Below are 15803 nucleotides of genomic sequence, written 5' to 3'. Positions count from 1 at the left end.
AACCAGCTAGGGCTCTAGCATTCTCTTTCAAAATGTCCAAAAGATCAGAGCCTCTGTTGCGCAGCCAGCTTCTGCCCACCAGAACTCCGCCGCAGCAGCTGGGGCCCTCAGCCCCTAGATCTTTTCTCTCGCTCCTGCCCATGCTCCCGCACATTTCCCCCGGGTCTCCGCCTCCACCGAGCTCCGGCTGCCCGTCTCTGATTGGCCCTACACCACGTCGCTCCTGGCCTGGTCCCGCCCACCAGGAGCATTCATTGGCAGCGGGGGCTGGTGCGCGGCGGCTGTGGGGGTGGAGGGTCAGAAGAGTGCTGGGGGCTGGGGAGGAGGCGGGAATTCCCGACTGGAGGCCGGAACCCAGCGGGTGCCATGTAGTGGGACCCTCGCGAGGTGAGTGCGGGTTTCCTGGGAGTGGGAGTCCGGCCGGCCGCCCCGGCCGCCCCGGGGCCTGGGAGCTCACATCTTTTCGCTTCCCGGAACGCTGGCGGCCTCGGACCCCGCCTCCCGAAGCCTGGACTTCAGACACCGCCCTCAGTTGTTGTGTCAGCCCGTCCCGGGACCCCAGACCCCGAGGGCCTGTGGTTTGAAGTGGCCTCTCTCAGTTTTTTTGGGGGGGGGGGGGATGGCGCTGGGGGAACGGGAGCGGGAGAGCGATCCGGCACCCGGACTCTCCTTGTTCAGGTGGTCCACGAAGCTGGCCGTGCGACGTCGCTGCACAGCCCCAAACCCCGCTCAGCCTCATCCACTCCTTTCATGGAGGGGCCTGGCCTCCACTTTCCTTACAGGACCGCAGCCCCCCAAGTCTCTGGGAGCTTCAGGTGAAAGCGCCATGAGATGGCTGCACAGTCCTCATGCCTCTGTTTCCCCCTTGCTGGGCCCCTTCTAAGTCACTTGGAAGGGACCCAGTCCGAGGGGAAGGAGGACTGCTCCCAGGGCAGGAGTGGATGAGTCACACTGGGGAGGTCAGAGAGCGGCCGGCGCGAGGGAACAGCACTCTGCCGCCCCGTCTCTCCTTACATGACCATTCCCCCCACGCGCTCTCTTCCCAGGTCTGAGAGCCACTGGAGCAACCACGGCCACCATGGGGCCCTGGGGAGAACCGGAGCTCCTGGTGTGGCGCCCAGAGGCAGTAGCCTCGGACCCCCCACTGCCTGTGGGACTGGAGGTGAAGTTGGGGGCCCTGGTGCTCCTGCTGGTGCTCACGCTCATCTGCAGTCTGGTGCCCATCTGTGTGCTCCGCCGACCCGGAGCGAGCCCCGAAGCCTCCGGTAAGGCGCTCCTCTTCCCTGCTGCCCTGGGTGCTTGGGGTAGGGAAGGCTCTGGGGCTGAGCAAGGTGACTTAAGGAGGGGAAGGTGAGAGTGACCGTTGCTTGGGTTGGGCCTGGAGGGGCTTCCTTGGCTCATTCCCCTCTGCCTTCACCCCTGCCCAGCCTTCCGCCAGAAAGCCCTGAGCCTGGTAAGCTGCTTTGCCGGGGGTGTGTTTCTGGCCACCTGTCTCCTGGACCTGCTGCCTGACTACCTGTCTGCCATAGATGAGGCCCTGGCAGCCCTGCACGTGACGGTGAGCACCGGCTGGATGCGTGTGATGCCGTGTATGTGAGTTGCACACCTCTCGGAGAGGTGGTTTGTATGGCTCTGTTCCTGACTGTGTGGAAGGCTCTTGGATGTGAATTGTGGTTTTTAGTTATAGGGCCTATCTTTCTTTTGGGGGTTTACCCCCCCAGTCCCTATGTGACCCTTTGAAGCAGTGTGTGTGAGGAACCTTATTACCAGGTACATGACCTACTCTGTGGGTTTCTCAGTTCAGCCTCTGGGAAGTTAACAGCATTCCAAGAATCATCTTCACGCCCTCACCACTTGCCTGAGGGGTTGGAGAAAGAGGTCTCTACAGGCTTGGGAGGCAATCCCAGGGGCTTGGTGTGGCTGACCAAAAAGGCCCAAATAAGTAGGCTATGGGGAAGATCGATTCCAAAGCGTAGGAAAAGTCTCATGGGAAAAACTGAGACATTTGGGGGGTTGGGGAGAGTGTGAGGACGGCACCCTGGGGCTCTTCCTCTATTTCCCTAAGACTGAGGAAGTGACACCGGATGGAATGTGTGTCTGTGACTGAGTGGCCTGTTTCTCCCTGTGACTTAAGTCTGAACGTTCCTGCAACAGTGTGTGGCTCTGTGTGAGCATTTGGGAAGGTGGGAGAATGCGTGGCTCTGTGTGTGTGCTTACATGTGACACTCTGTGTACGTCTACATCAGTGATTCTGAATTGGGAGTATTTTTGCCCCTCCCCCAAAGACATTTGATAATGTCGAGACACTGTTGGTTGTCACCGCTTAGGGAGGGAGGGCGTTGTGCTGCTGCTGACATCTAATGGTTAGAGACTAGGGAGGCTGTGCGCAGGACAGCTCTCCACAACAAAGAATTATCTCGTCCCAAATGTTAATGGTGCCAGAGTTGGGAAATCTTGGTTTACATGTAACACTGTGACACCAGGATCTGTGTGATTGTGTGTCATTCTGTGTCTGTGTGGGACCCCATGTCTGTGTACCTGGGACTTCAATGGACTCTGCTCCTGACTCGTGTTCCCCATACTTGGTCTGTCTCTTCAACTCCCACAGCTTCAGTTTCCCCTACAAGAGTTCATCCTGGCCATGGGCTTCTTCCTGGTCCTGGTGATGGAGCAGATCACGCTGGCTTACAGGGAGCAGTCGGTGCCACCACCTCGAGAGGAGACCAGGGCGCTGCTGGGAACAGTGAATGGGGGGCCGCAGCACTGGCATGACGGGCAAGGCCTCCCCCAGGCAAGTGGAGTTCTGGCAGCTCCCTCAGCCCTGCGTGCCTGTGTGCTGGTCTTCTCCCTGGCGCTGCACTCGGTGTTCGAGGGGCTGGCAGTGGGACTGCAGCGAGACCGGGCTCGGGCCATGGAGCTGTGCCTGGCTTTGCTGCTCCATAAGGGTATTTTGGCCGTCAGCTTGTCCCTGAGGCTGCTGCAGAGCCACCTGCGAGCAAAGGTGGTAGCTGGCTGTGGCATTCTCTTCTCATGTATGACACCTCTGGGCATTGGGCTGGGTGCAGCGCTGGCAGAGTCGGCTGGCCCACTGCACCAGCTGGCCCAGTCTGTGCTGGAGGGCATGGCAGCTGGCACCTTTCTCTATATCACTTTCTTGGAAATCCTGCCCCAGGAGCTGGCCACTTCTGACCAGAGGATCCTCAAGGTCATTCTGCTCCTATCAGGCTTTGCCCTACTTACTGGCCTACTCTTTATCCAAGTCTAGGAGGCTCCAAGAGGGGCAGGGGGAGATTCGGAACCAGGTGCCCTTGACCCACCTTCCCTCCTCAGGAATAGGGAAGGGAAGTATTGAGGTCCAGAGAGTTCTGAGAGGTGAGGATGGAGCTTTTGGGACAATCTGACCAATGGGAAAGAAGTGGGTAGACAAAAGTCTGATCCCCAGGCCCAAGGGACAAGGCATGATCAAGTCACTACAGACATGATCAAGAGACATTAGTATTAGGGAAGACACTGAGCACTAGAATTGGGCAGACACTACACAGGGACAAACTGACACTGGGGAGGCTTTGGGATGGAAATAGAGAGGACACAGACCCAGAGTCAGCAGTTCTCTTGTTTCTAGCCCATTTCAGCCCTCTGTCATTTGGAGTGGGTCCCTCCTAATTTTCTTACTCCTACTCTCACATCTTTCTCCTTTCCTTCACCCAAGACACTAGTGCCAAGTGGCCTCTTTCTGCCAGTATTGGTACCTTCTCTGGCTTCTCCAGTTCTGCTCACTCTATTTTTAAAGTGCCAAATAAAATGCCCTCCCTCTTTCTCAAAGCACAGTGATGCACTGAGCCCTTGCTCAGCACCTCAGTGAAGGGGTCCTCTTGCTCCTAATTTTACTCCCAGATTCTGGGGTGGGGCAGAAATGTTGGTTGAGTTGGGGTGGAGGGAGGGTTGGCAGATCCGAGGGCCCTACCATTGCTGCACTCTAGGAATACTGAACATGGATATATGGTGCCCCATATGCCACAGGTGATACACATTGAGCTGCCAAAACTTTTTATACCACAGGAGCCCAAGGGGGGATGGGGAATGTTCACCCCCAGGGTTATTGGGGGTGGGGGTGGGGGGCTGGGCACAGGGCCATATTCTCTAGAATCTATTTTACTTACTGATCTGTTTTGGGACATGTTCCCCAAATAAAAGATGTTTCTCTACATCTGTATGGAATCTGATTCTTTTGTATTGGGAAAGTGGTGGGCATGTGGCTAGCCTGAGCGCCGGAGTCCCAGATGTTTACAGTTGTTTTAGTAGTTTCCCTGGTCTCACTGTTTTCATTCAGGCCCTTCTACCCTTCCCTGAAGATGACATTTTCCCTCTTTTGTCCCTTCCTTCTTCCCTCCCTGTCTCCACCCCTTCCCTTTCCTCTCCTTTTCCTTTCTTCTCCTTACTCCCTCTCCCCTTCGCTTTCCTAGGCTCCGGGCTAATGTAAAACTACTCTTCCCAGCTTGCCGCGCGCAGGGAGGAGCCGAGTGGGAGGAGCAAAGTCCTCAGTATCCCGAGTCAACAGGGCTGCTGGGAATTGGTGTCCATTTCCTTTCCGTACTGCGTGGTTGGGGCTGTGAGAGGGTCACGTAAACAAACTACAATTCCCGGAAGGCCTCGCGCGCCACAGGTCAGGGCTAGGCTGGGGCCGGGTTCGCGGTGCTCGCTGAGACGGCGGCGGCGGCGGCTACGGGTGGAAGACCCGATCGGGAGCCCGCGGCGGAGGCCGGGGCTGGTGCTGGGAGGGTGGCGGGGAGGGTCGGAGGAGGAAGATGGCGACGTCGGGGGCGAACGGGCCCGGCTCGGCCACGGCCTCGGCTTCCAATCCACGCAAGTTTAGTGAGAAGATCGCGCTGCAGAAGCAGCGTCAGGCCGAAGAGACGGCGGCCTTCGAGGAGGTGATGATGGACATCGGCTCCACCCGGGTGAGGGGCCGCGCCGGGGAGCCAAGCGGAGCAATTACGGAGCGGGTAGCCGAGAGGCGGGGCGGGGGCGGGAGCCAGTGCAAAAGAGGCGGAACGGGACTGCCGACGCCGCCGTCTGGGATGCGCGGGTTGCGGGCCGGGGGGCAGGAAGACGGATTTTGCCGGGGGGGGGGGGGGGGGAGGCCGAAACACCGGTGAGGTTGGGAGTTTGGGAAGGACTGGGGGCTAAGTGAGTAAGGAGAGGGAGGAGGGAGGAGACAGTTCCCCGGAACCCGGCGGAGGTGGGTGGTCATTGTGCATCTCTGATGGAGTCCTCTCCGGGCTTCTCCTGAAGCATCCCCGGGGTCGGGTTGTGGGTTGGGGGGGATGGTCTGCTTGCCCTACTCTGTCTCCTCCGTTGGTAATCTCCTCCGATCTGGTCCTTCTGCCCTCTTGGCCACTCGGCACTTCAGTTCCTCTGGGAAAGGGCCCCTTGAGTGGTTTGAACAGCAGCGCTGGGTATAGTGGAGCAGGAAGTCCCCTCCTGCGTCCCGTCCCTTTGCTTCCTTTTTCAAATACTTCTTGTGGTTTCCTGACGTGAATGAAGGTGAGGTCCATTGCTCACAGACTGGTGCTTGGTGTTTTGCCGTGGTGGCCGCCTTGGAGGAGAGAGGCAGGGCTTTGAGTCCTGAAATCGGGAGCCAGTGGCTATAGGTTGTGTGGAATCCGATGGTCTGCTGAGCTTTCTGGGGCGATGGCTGCCTTGTGGGTCAGTTATGGGTTGGCTTGGAGGGTCTTCTATGTGTAGGGAATATTAATTCCTACGAGGATCCAGGAAAAAACGGTATCCTGGCAGAGTTGCCTCTGGAACCTCTTTGGCCTTGATTTCTTGCTACCAGCGCTGGATGTCTGAGGGAGTGCGGGGTGGGAGTTTGCCCAGCTGGTATGCAGTCCTAATTTAGGGAGGCATTGTTCTCAAAACAGCAGGCTAGGAGAATATTGTAGGATTCCCTCATGGCAGGGAGCTAGAAGGAATTTAAGGGGAGATGGTAGAACATAAATACCACATTTCAAAGCTCTTCCTCCTGATTTGACTGTGATTGCATCTGTCTATGACTGACTCTGGTTTTATTTTTGTGTGCCTCTCCCTCGACTCTCTTAGTCTTTTTCATGTTTGTTTCCCCTTTGAGTCTCTAGAGACCATGTGCCCTAGTTTGTGGGAGACAGAACAGAGAGAGTTAGGTGGGGAAGCAAATCTTGTGTGTGTGTGTGCGCCTAACCCCTGCTAACTGCCGTGAGGATCATGATCTAACTGTTGACTGCTCCCCGTTAGTAGCTTTTGGTCACGATGGAGCAGAGGCAAGAAGGTGGGTGAGAGGCTGGTCTCTAGCTGACAGCTTGAGGCCCTGCCTTCTGGACGGTGACTCCAGCAGAGCATGGTAGGATCTTAGGGCTTGTATGTGCAAACAAAGAAAGGCTGTGAGAAGCTCAAAGCCGGGCCAGCTATCTTTGTAGTGTCTTGGTCTGTCAAAAGGCCCCCTCTACCCACCTTGCCCCTGCGGGGTCACTTCTCTGCTGCACGTAAGATTCCGGTGGGCATACTTGGCCAGAGCCTGGGAACCCAGGAGCGTAAGCCTGTTATTTGGCTAGCTGGGAGGGCTCGTCTGAGGCAGATATGGCCATGAGGCCTATACTGCTTGGAGGCTGGGGCTGTCCTATATATATAGGCAGCCCTGAAGTGGTCCACAGTTCAGCATAGTGCCCACTACACTCACCGGGCTGACCTCCTGGGACAGAAATTCTGAGGTTAGCCTGTGCACAACAGTATGTCCCAGAAGCTCTTAGAATTTGCCCCTCGTCAGCTGCCCTGTTTATTTATTTGGCTGTTGACAGTGGTTGAGTCTCAGAAATAGGTGCTCACCTCTCACAGAGGGACACGAGATCTGTAGCCGGACTAAAACCGTGCTAGGCTGAGGGATGTGCTGTCTCGCTCCAGTGCCAGACTTATCTCCCCAAAGTGGGGCCGTGCCTAGGGAGAGGGCTCTGGCCCAGACTGGAGTGGACTACTGTTCCCTCTCCCATTCCCATTCTGCAGGCTCCCCTGCCCACTCAGGGCCTTACGACTAAGTAGAAGAGTGCGCCTTGGTTTTGGCCCTGTACTTACAGCTACGCGAGCCGTTATTCCTTCGATGTTCTAGTTTAGGAGGTGCAGGCTCTGTGTAGCCTTCTTGAGGCGGGGCAAATGGCAGAGCCCAGAAGCCACAGGAAAAGGCTGGTCTCTGTGGCATCCACCTGTGGCCTTTCCCTCATTTGCCAATCACTCTGGGACACATCTGGAAGGGAAAGCCAAAGTGCCTGATAGGCACCTCTTCCCATGTGACTAGCTGGGGGCTCCTGGCAACCCCTCAGGGACTCTGTTTAGACTGATGACAACTGAGCGGAGTGTCAGGCTCCGTGCTTGGCAGGGTGTTTGATGCCAGGCATTAGGGCTGTCATTGGTGCGGGTAGCCTGCAGAGAGCTAGCGCAGGTTGTTTACACCTGGTCTCAGTGGAGCTTTTCCCCAGCACTGTTTTCTTCTTCGTCTTCTTTTTCTTCTGGCAAATCTCTTAAAGGCAGCACCACTAGTAGCCTATCCTGGAGACAGGGATGGCAAGGGTGGCCAAAGAACAGGAACGGTACTCAGGCCCCTCCCTGACATTCCCATTTGCCTTTCATGTTTCAGTTACAGGCCCAAAAACTGCGACTGGCATACACAAGGAACTCCCATTACGGAGGTTCTCTGCCAAATGTGAACCAGATCGGCTGTGGCTTGGCTGAGTTCCAGGTGAGTGGACACCAGCCTCAGGCGAGTGCAGGCTCCTCGGCAGCTCCCCCATCGACTCACCTCTGTGTTTTGGCAGAGCCCCCTCCACTCGCCTTTGGATTCATCCCGGAACACTCGGCACCATGGGCTGGTGGAACGGGTGCAGCGAGATCCCCGAAGAATGGTGTCCCCGCTCCGCCGCTACCCCCGCCATATATCCTTCACAGGGGGTTTGGGGGCTGGAGGGTGGTGGGTTGGAGTCCCTTAGGAAGTCATGGTGGGAAGGGACTTGAAGTGTTGTCCAGCCTCCCAGAAAAGTGACCATTTGGCCCACGTGAGAGCGCTGGCTCCTGTGCGAAGGAGTGGCTGCTCCAGAGGTTGCGCCCTCCGTCTCTGCTGGCTCTGACTGCCCTTATTCAGCTAGCTCTTTGCTGTCTCCTGCCAAAGGGAGTTTGGTTTACCCGGTCAGTGTGGCTCCGTGGTTGAGTGTCTGAGTGTCGACCCATGAACCAGGAGGTCATGGTTGGATTCCTGGTCAGGGCACATGCCTAGGTTTCAATCCCCAGTAGGGGGCGTGCAGGAGGCAGCCGATGGATGATTCTCATCATTGATGTGTCTGTCTGTCTGTCTGTCTCTCTCTCTCTCTCTCTCCCTCCCCCACCTCTTCCTTTCTTCCTCTCTCTGAAATCAATAAAAACATAATTTTAAAAAATTAATAAAGGGAGTTTGGTTCTCTCCGCACATTTCTGTCCGTAGCTTTCAGTCTCAGAGACCTCCACAGATCTGTCTCCCCAAGCCCTACCTAGATATTCTCCTATATTTTTCCAACTCTGCTGGGCCTCACCCTCTTCTCTTCCATTCTCTGACCTGATTGTGGCCCCTTATTGAGAAGGAGAAAGGTATTTGTTTCTTGAAACTCACATCTGCTGTCTCCATTATTCCTCCCTCATCTGGTGTCTAGCCCACCCAACCTCTCCTCACTTTTTACCTTAACTGGTGCTGTTCACATTGACAGCTCTCCCTACAGCCCTGCCTACTTGTCTCCTCCCCCGGAGTCCAGCTGGCGGAGGTCAGTGTCCAGGGCAGGCGGATCTCCTGCCCACTCTCTGACATACCTCTGGAGGGAGCTTGTGTTGGGGTTGGGCTTGCTGGGCCAGGCTTTCAACAGTACCTCCTCTCTTAAGGGCAGGGCTGGGAGGGGTGGGGGCAGGTGGAGTAGGTGGGTCAGAGTCCAGCCTTGGCCGTATTGACACGGGTGGCCAAGCCTCCCAGTCCAAGCAGGGCAGGACCAATGGTAACTGGGGCTAGCTGGGGTGTGGATGTAAGGGGGAAGGGAGAACGGCTGCCTCTTGTCAAAGTGGGTGCCAGATGTAGTGTTCTGGCACTCAGATGGGTGAACCCTTCCCCTGTCCATCTCATCGCTAATACTTGTACCTAGAAGAGTTGCTGGGCTCCAGATCAGCTTGTCCTGGCAGATAGAAGTTGAGATTTTCCAGATCTCCTACATCAGTGATTTTCAACTTTTTTCATTTCATGGCACACATAAAATAATTACTAATATTCTGTGGCACACCAAAAAATATATTAATTTTTTGCTACTCTGACAAAAAAAAAAAATAGGTATAATTTTGATTGGTTTTTAAAAATAGTAATTTTTTACCTACCCTTTTTGCTCCTAAGTGACTTTTTAGTAAACCAGGTGTTGCCCAGGCCAGGTAGCTCAGTTGGTCAGAGCGCTGTCCCGATATGCCAAGGTTGCGGGTTCCATCCCGGGTTGGGACACATGCAAGAGTCAACCAGTGAATGCATAAATAAATGGAACAACAAATTGATCTCTCTTTCCCTCTCCCCCACTTCCTCTCACTCTAAAAATCAACCAATATGGTAAATAAAAAAGAAAAGAAATTTAAAAATCAGGTGCCTATACTTGTATATAAGGATTTTTGATACCAAGAATTAACCAATCAGACGCAACCTTATTATGAGATGTGACCAATAAGATGCATCTCTTTTATATGACCTATATACTTGTGGTTCCCGACAGGGTATTCACATCAGACAGCTATTGTTGTTGACTGTTGTCGTTTTTTAAATTTGACAATCTAAGGGGAAAAGGGGTTAGTGTCCCTGACTAAATAGCCAGGTATTGGATGTTGTAAAAATTCTTACGGCACAACTGTGTGCCATGGCACACCGGTTGAAAATCGCTGTTCTGGATCGACTGGGGAGAGGGTTCAGGGGTCACAGATACCAGAGAACCAGAAGGAAGAGAGGCATGGTCCTGGGTGCCGAGCCCTCTTTACTTCCACCTCGGCTGCCCCACCTTTCCCAGTCCCCATGCCTGCCTCGTCCACTACTGACCTTCCTCCTGACTTTGTTTTTCGTCCCAGGACAATGCCCTGGGGTAATTTCCCTGCAGAGAAGGGGCAGTTGTTTCGACTACCATCTGCACTTAACAGGTGATGGTCCTTGCCTTCTTTAGTCTACATCTCCTCTTACCTGTCGTTTCTGGGCCATACCCTGTCCAGCCCAGCTGTGTTTTTCCTGGCTGAGGAGGGCATGGGGGCCAGGAAGACTGTCACTGGTGCCAGCTGATCTATGTTTGCCCCACAGGACAAGCTCTGACTCTGCCCTTCACACAAGCGTAATGAACCCCAACCCTCAGGACACTTATCCAGGCCCTGTCCCTCCCAGTGTCCTGCCCAGTCGCCGTGGAGGTAGGTGGCATGTCCCTGGGTTAGGGAGTAGGCGTGGTGCTTTGGTTTGAAGAGGGCCCTGCAGCCAACTCCACTGCACCCTTTGCAGGTTACCTGGATGGCGAAATGGACTCCAAAGGTATACGTTTCTCACCACTTGTGGGTACTGAATGCCTAAGAATTTCTGGGCTGGTGCTGGGGGCTTTGCGCAGGGCCAGGGAGGGAGACTGTTCTACCTTATTGAGACTGTTCTACCTCCTGTTCTACCGTATTGACTCCTTCTGTAGCCCTCTCCTCACCAGTCTTTCTCTTTCAAGTCCCTGCTATTGAGGAGAACTTACTGGATGACAGGCATTTGCTGAAGCCCTGGGATGCTAAGAAGGTAGGTGCGGCCCACGATCCCTCTTCCCATGGCCGGTCTTTCAGGGGCCTCCACTGAGCACTGTCGTCACCTTTCACTTGCTTCCTTCTCTCCTCAGCTGTCCTCTTCCTCCTCCCGACCTCGGTCCTGTGAAGTCCCTGGAATTAAGTAAGTATGTCTGTGATGTTTGCTGAGAGGATGGGGAAGGGAAGTAAAGGGGAATGTGGGAGGCTGATCTCTGCTCTTCCCTTTCCACTGCCCCCCACAATTATGTCTTTTTTTTCCTCTCCTTCCCCAGCATCGTTCCATCTCCTGACCAGCCTGCCAACGTGCCTGTCCTCCCACCTGCCATGAACACGGGAGGCTCCCTGCCTGACCTCACCAACCTGCACTTTCCCCCACCGCTGCCCACGCCCCTGGACCCAGAGGAGACATCCTACTCTAGCCTGAGTGGGGGCAACAGTACCTCCAATTTGACCCACACCATGACCCACCTGGGCATCAGTGGGGGCCTGGGCCTAGGCCCAGGCTACGATACGCCAGGTGAGTGGCTGTCCTGTGTCCACGGGGTGCTGCCTGGCTGGAGGGGCTAAGGGATGGGAGGCTTGAGCACCAGTGACTGCCCACATCAACCCCTCACCTGTCCATGCCAGGTTTTCCTCACTGTACTTTTTTGCCAGTGAGAACTGGTAGGTGTGGCTTTTCCTAGAAAGAAGATGGAGAGCAGCCCCCAAGTGGGCAGGGCCAACATCACTGCCAGGGACAGCGTAGAGAGGACATTGTGTTGCCACTTCCATAGTCTGATCACTGCTACCCGTTCTGGGCAGAAAGGGGCCCAGTTCCCATCAGTAATGTTGGCATCTCTGGTTTTTTGTCTGTGCCTGCAGGACTTCATTCACCTCTCAGCCATCCATCCTTGCAGTCTTCCCTAAGCAATCCCAACCTCCAGGCTTCCCTGAGCAGTCCTCAGCCCCAGCTCCAGGGCTCCCACAGTCACCCCTCACTGCCTGCCTCCTCCTTGGCCCGCCATGCACTGCCCACCACCTCCCTGGGTCACCCCTCACTCAGTGCCCCAGCCCTCTCCTCCTCCTGTTCCTCCTCCTCTGCTTCATCTCCTGTGCTGGGTGCCCCCCCTTACCCAGCTTCTACCCCTGGGGCCTCCCCCCGCCACCGCCGTGTACCCCTCAGCCCCCTGAGTTTGCCCGCGGGCCCAGCCGACGCCAGAAGGTCCCAACAGCAGATGCCCAAACAGTTTTCGCCAACAATGTCACCCACCTTGTCTTCCATCACTCAGGTATGCGTGGCTGCCTTTCCTACATGTCTGTCTCCCTTCCCCTTCTTTTTTCCTGCTAAGTTCTTTCCCTCGCACCCTCCTTTCCTGAAAAACCACTTCTCCTTACTTCCCATACTCCTTGTCTCATCCATCCCCTTCAATTCCTCTATCCTCTACCTGCCCCATCTTTTTAAAAAATATATATTTTTATTGATTTCAGAAAGGAAGGGAGAGGGGGAGAGAGAGAGAAACATCAACGATGAGAGAGCATCATTGATCAGCTGTCTCCCACACCCCACACCGCCCCCACTGGGTACTGAGCCTGCAACCTGTGCATGTGCCCCTACCAGGAATCGAACCTCGACCTCCTGGTTCACATGTCCACACTCAACCACTGAGCTACGCTGGCTGGTCTACCTGCCCCATCTTTTTATCTGTCTTGTCTCCTCTTGGCTTAAGAGTGGAAACCTTGGGGTTAAGCTTTCTGATCCAGATCCTACTCTAACTAGTCGTCTCCTTGGACAGTTGTTTAATTTCTACAAGTGTCAACATTCTCATCTATACGACAAGGATGAGATTGTAAGAGTCAAAGGAAATCATGTATGTGAAGTGCTCAGCACCACGCCTAATCCAGCTGCAGGCTTGACAGATGGTAGCCTTTCTCCCTTTTCTGTTCCTGTCCTTTTCTTGTCTGTCTTTTTTTCTCATGCCTCCATCCTGTTTCATCCCTTCTCCCACCTCCCTTCTTCCTTTTCTAGATTCCATAAACTCAGAGATGCTCAGACCATGGAGCCTAGTCCTTCCATCGTATAGCTGTGGAGACCGGGGCCAGAGGGAAAATGACTTTCCCAAATGTACACAGCACGTTAGGAGGAGTTGGGACCAGAACTAAAAACCCTTAGTTCAGGGCTTTCCTCAGTGCTGAGATTCTCAGCCCTCCCCCTCCTTCTCTTTTTCTACTTTCTCTGTACCCCTTCTCCTTCCACCCCAATGCTCTTCTTTCCCTCGCCTCTGCCCTACTTTCTCCTCCTCCTGCATTCCCCTTCCCTGGAATGTGTGTGCTGTGTTCCATCTGCTGTGGTCCCCTTTCTGTAGGAAAGCCTGAGATCCAGGCCAGCCAGGGCTGTGTTCTCTTAAACCCTGGAGTGAACCTACCTTCTTCCTTCCTTCCGTCCTTCCTCTCTCATTCCCTCTGGCCTTTCCAAGACTTTCGAATGGCAGTTCTCAAGTTTACTGTTGTGCTGTCAAGCACTTGTTAGGAGTGTCACAAGTGTTTGATTACTAATAATCATTAAAGCACCAAGGTTCAGGAATAGTTGACTTCTGGACTGGTTTAAAAATTATTCTTATTTTAGCCTCACTCCGTTGCTTTTATTCTGATAAGCAGTTTTGTGTAATTGCGCCTAACCCCGGGGATCTCTATGGGAACGTTGTCAGGTTTGTGTTGAGGATGGTTGCAGTTTCTAAGGGTGGGAAGCCCTAAGAGTTCCTCTTGGGGACACACTGAAAGGTACGCTTCCCCCTTTTTCCTTGCTTCTCTTTAGGGCGTCCCCCTGGATACCAGTAAACTGCCCACTGACCAGCGGCTGCCTTCATACCCATACAGCCACTCAAGTCTGGTTCTGCCCGCCCAGCCATCCACCCCAAAGCCTCTACAGCAGCCAGGGCTGCCCTCTCAGGCCTGCTCAGTGCAGCCCTCAGGTGGGCAGCCCCCAGGCAGGCAGCTACACTATGGGACACTGTACCCGCCCAGCTCCAGTGGGCATGGGCAGCAGTCTTACCACCGGCCAGTGAGTGACTTCAGCCTGGGGAATGTGAGTACCCAGGTTCCTAGCTCGGAAGCAGGGGAGGGAATGGGAGTGGACCCGAGCGGCCTGAGTGATATCATTGGTGCTGTATGAGTTGGGAGATCCAGGCGGGGAGATCTCCCTCCCTCCAGGGAATAGGACACTGCCAACTTGGGGCTCCTCTCCTGCATCTGACCCCTTTCCTGTCCCTTTCCCCCTAGCGCTCTCTGCACAGCTTGCTCTTTGATGACTACTGCTTTGACCCCTTCTCTTCCTGGCACGCACAGGCTCTGTCCCAGCAGGTACGGTGCCCACAGCTACTTGGGGCCCGTGCTCGCCTCTGTCGCTCTGCTTGCTGCCATCTCCTGTCTCTGCTTTTGTTCGGGGGTGGGGGTGGGGAGATTGTTCGGGAAAGGGGATGTATTAGCAGGGCTAAGCAGTGGCAGGCAGGTACTTCTGTTCTGAGACCCACTTCCTCAAGATTTGTCTTTGTGTCCATAGCTGGAGCAGTTCAGCATGGAGAGTTCATCATCCAGCCTGGCGCTGGATCCCACTGGCTTTTCTGAAGGGTCTGGATTTTTAGGGGGTGAGGGATCATTGAGTGGCTTCCAGGACCCCCACGCCCTCAACCACCAGAACTTGACCCATTGTTCCCGCCATGGCTCAGGGCCTAATGTCATCCTCACAGGTGAGAGGTGTGGGTAGTCATGGGGGACGGCACAGCAGGAGATTAGGGGATCCTCACCCATTTCTTCTGCCCACACAGGAGACTCCTCCCCAGGTTTCTCTAAGGAGATTGCAGCGGCCCTCTCTGGGGTGCCTGGCTTCGAGGTGTCAGCAGCTGGGTTGGAGTTGGGGCTGGGGCTGGAGGAGGAGCTGCGCATGGAGCCACTGGGCCTGGAAGGGCTCAACATGCTGAGCGACCCCTGCGCCCTGCTGCCTGATCCTGCTGTGGAGGATTCATTCCGCAGTGACAGGCTACAGTGAGGGGACGCATCATCCCTCCGACTGGCCCTGTTCCCCATCACTGTCCCTGTCCTCCCTTCCCCCTGGCCAGTAGAGACTCAACTCTGCCCCCAGATCCTCTTTCTAACATGAATGAGGGATCCCAAGAATGAGGAAAAGCAAGGGGTTTATCCAGGTGGCCCCTGAATTCTACACAGGGGTAGGCCTGGGGGAGCTCAAGGGAGGGTCTGAAGCACTTGTAACTTTGAACCGTCTGTCTGGAGGTCAGAGCCTGTTGGAAAGCAGGGGTAGAGGGAGCCCCAGAGGCAAGGCTAGTTCTGGATGCCCAGGGGTGGGCAGTGCCAGCCCCTCCTCACCACTCTTCCCCTTGCAATGGAGGAGAGAGCCAGAGTGGATATTATTTTTTATTAAATATATTATATGTTAATAAAAAAATCATATCAAACCCTTGATGTGTTTGTCTACTGTTTGGGATGTGGCTGGGGAACTAGGGAATCCCTGGGGCACCGACCCTTTCATCTGTTGTGCTTTGTTGTTGTTAATCCTCACCCGAGAATATTTTTCCCATGGATTTTTAGAGAGAGTAGAAGGGAGGGAGGGAGAAGAGAGAGGAAGAGAGAAACATGGATATGAGAGCAACACATTGATTGGTTGCCTCCTGCATACGCCCTGACTGGGGCCGGGAATTGAACCTGCAACTATATGCCCTTGACCAGAAATTGAATCCAAGACCTTCTAACCACTACTTATCAGCTGGGCTGGGCCATCTGTTATGCTTTTTACATCTGAGCACCATTGTGGTTTGTGGAAGGCCTCCATCCTCGAGACCCACCCCCCAGTGTCAGAATTTTTTTTTAAAATATATTTTTATTGATTTCAGAGAGGAAGGGAGAGGGAGAGAAACATGAATGATGAGAATCATTGATTGGCTGCCTTCTGCACACCCCCTTTTGGGGTTCGAGCCCGCAACCAGGGCATG

At 54.7% G+C, this 15803-nt stretch overlaps 2 protein-coding genes across 7 annotated transcripts; both read left to right on the top strand.

Moving 5' to 3' along the window:
• The first annotated feature begins 277 nt into the window (after positions 1–277).
• On the top strand, positions 278–4205 carry SLC39A1 (solute carrier family 39 member 1). Its single transcript, XM_008155773.3, has 4 exons — positions 278–387; positions 1047–1265; positions 1428–1558; positions 2609–4205. The coding sequence occupies exons 2-4, from the start codon at positions 1079–1081 to the stop codon at positions 3263–3265; spliced, it is 975 nt and encodes a 324-aa protein (XP_008153995.1). The 5' UTR covers positions 278–387; positions 1047–1078; the 3' UTR covers positions 3266–4205.
• Positions 4206–4646: 441 nt separating this feature from the next.
• On the top strand, positions 4647–15274 carry CRTC2 (CREB regulated transcription coactivator 2). 6 transcript variants are annotated; one of them, XM_054711856.1, is made up of 14 exons: positions 4648–4931; positions 7661–7762; positions 7839–7957; positions 8751–8810; positions 10132–10200; positions 10355–10458; positions 10547–10576; positions 10740–10819; positions 10917–10966; positions 11097–11341; positions 11686–12092; positions 13616–13885; positions 14360–14546; positions 14625–15274. In XM_054711856.1, exons 1-14 carry the CDS (start codon positions 4806–4808, stop codon positions 14843–14845), a joined length of 2070 nt encoding a protein of 689 aa, XP_054567831.1. In that variant the 5' UTR covers positions 4648–4805; the 3' UTR covers positions 14846–15274. The 6 variants fall into 6 exon arrangements, with proteins under 6 accessions (XP_054567834.1, XP_054567831.1, XP_054567829.1 ...); XM_054711854.1 differs by having other exon boundaries at positions 4648–4958; XM_054711855.1 differs by having other exon boundaries at positions 4649–4958; positions 10755–10819.
• Positions 15275–15803: the final 529 nt, after the last annotated feature.

This window comes from Eptesicus fuscus, chromosome 22 (assembly GCF_027574615.1).
Source record: "Eptesicus fuscus isolate TK198812 chromosome 22, DD_ASM_mEF_20220401, whole genome shotgun sequence".
NCBI lineage: Eukaryota > Metazoa > Chordata > Mammalia > Chiroptera > Vespertilionidae > Eptesicus > Eptesicus fuscus.
Note: the sequence above shows the minus strand (reverse complement) of the source record. Positions and strands in the feature narration are given on the sequence as shown.

Bases quoted from the DNA above. Each gene is read 5' to 3' on its own strand.
- CRTC2 (XM_054711854.1), top strand. From the start codon at position 4,806: ATGGCGACGTCGGGGGCGAACGGGCCCGGCTCGGCCACGGCCTCGGCT. The intron at 10,459-10,546 runs GTAGGTGGCATG...CACCCTTTGCAG, and splicing joins CCTGCCCAGTCGCCGTGGAG to GTTACCTGGATGGCGAAATG. The intron at 10,577-10,739 runs GTATACGTTTCT...TCTCCTCACCAG, and splicing joins TGGCGAAATGGACTCCAAAG to TCTTTCTCTTTCAAGTCCCT.
- SLC39A1 (XM_008155773.3), top strand. From the start codon at position 1,079: ATGGGGCCCTGGGGAGAACCGGAGCTCCTGGTGTGGCGCCCAGAGGCA. The intron at 1,266-1,427 runs GTAAGGCGCTCC...ACCCCTGCCCAG, and splicing joins AGCGAGCCCCGAAGCCTCCG to CCTTCCGCCAGAAAGCCCTG. The intron at 1,559-2,608 runs GTGAGCACCGGC...CAACTCCCACAG, and splicing joins TGGCAGCCCTGCACGTGACG to CTTCAGTTTCCCCTACAAGA.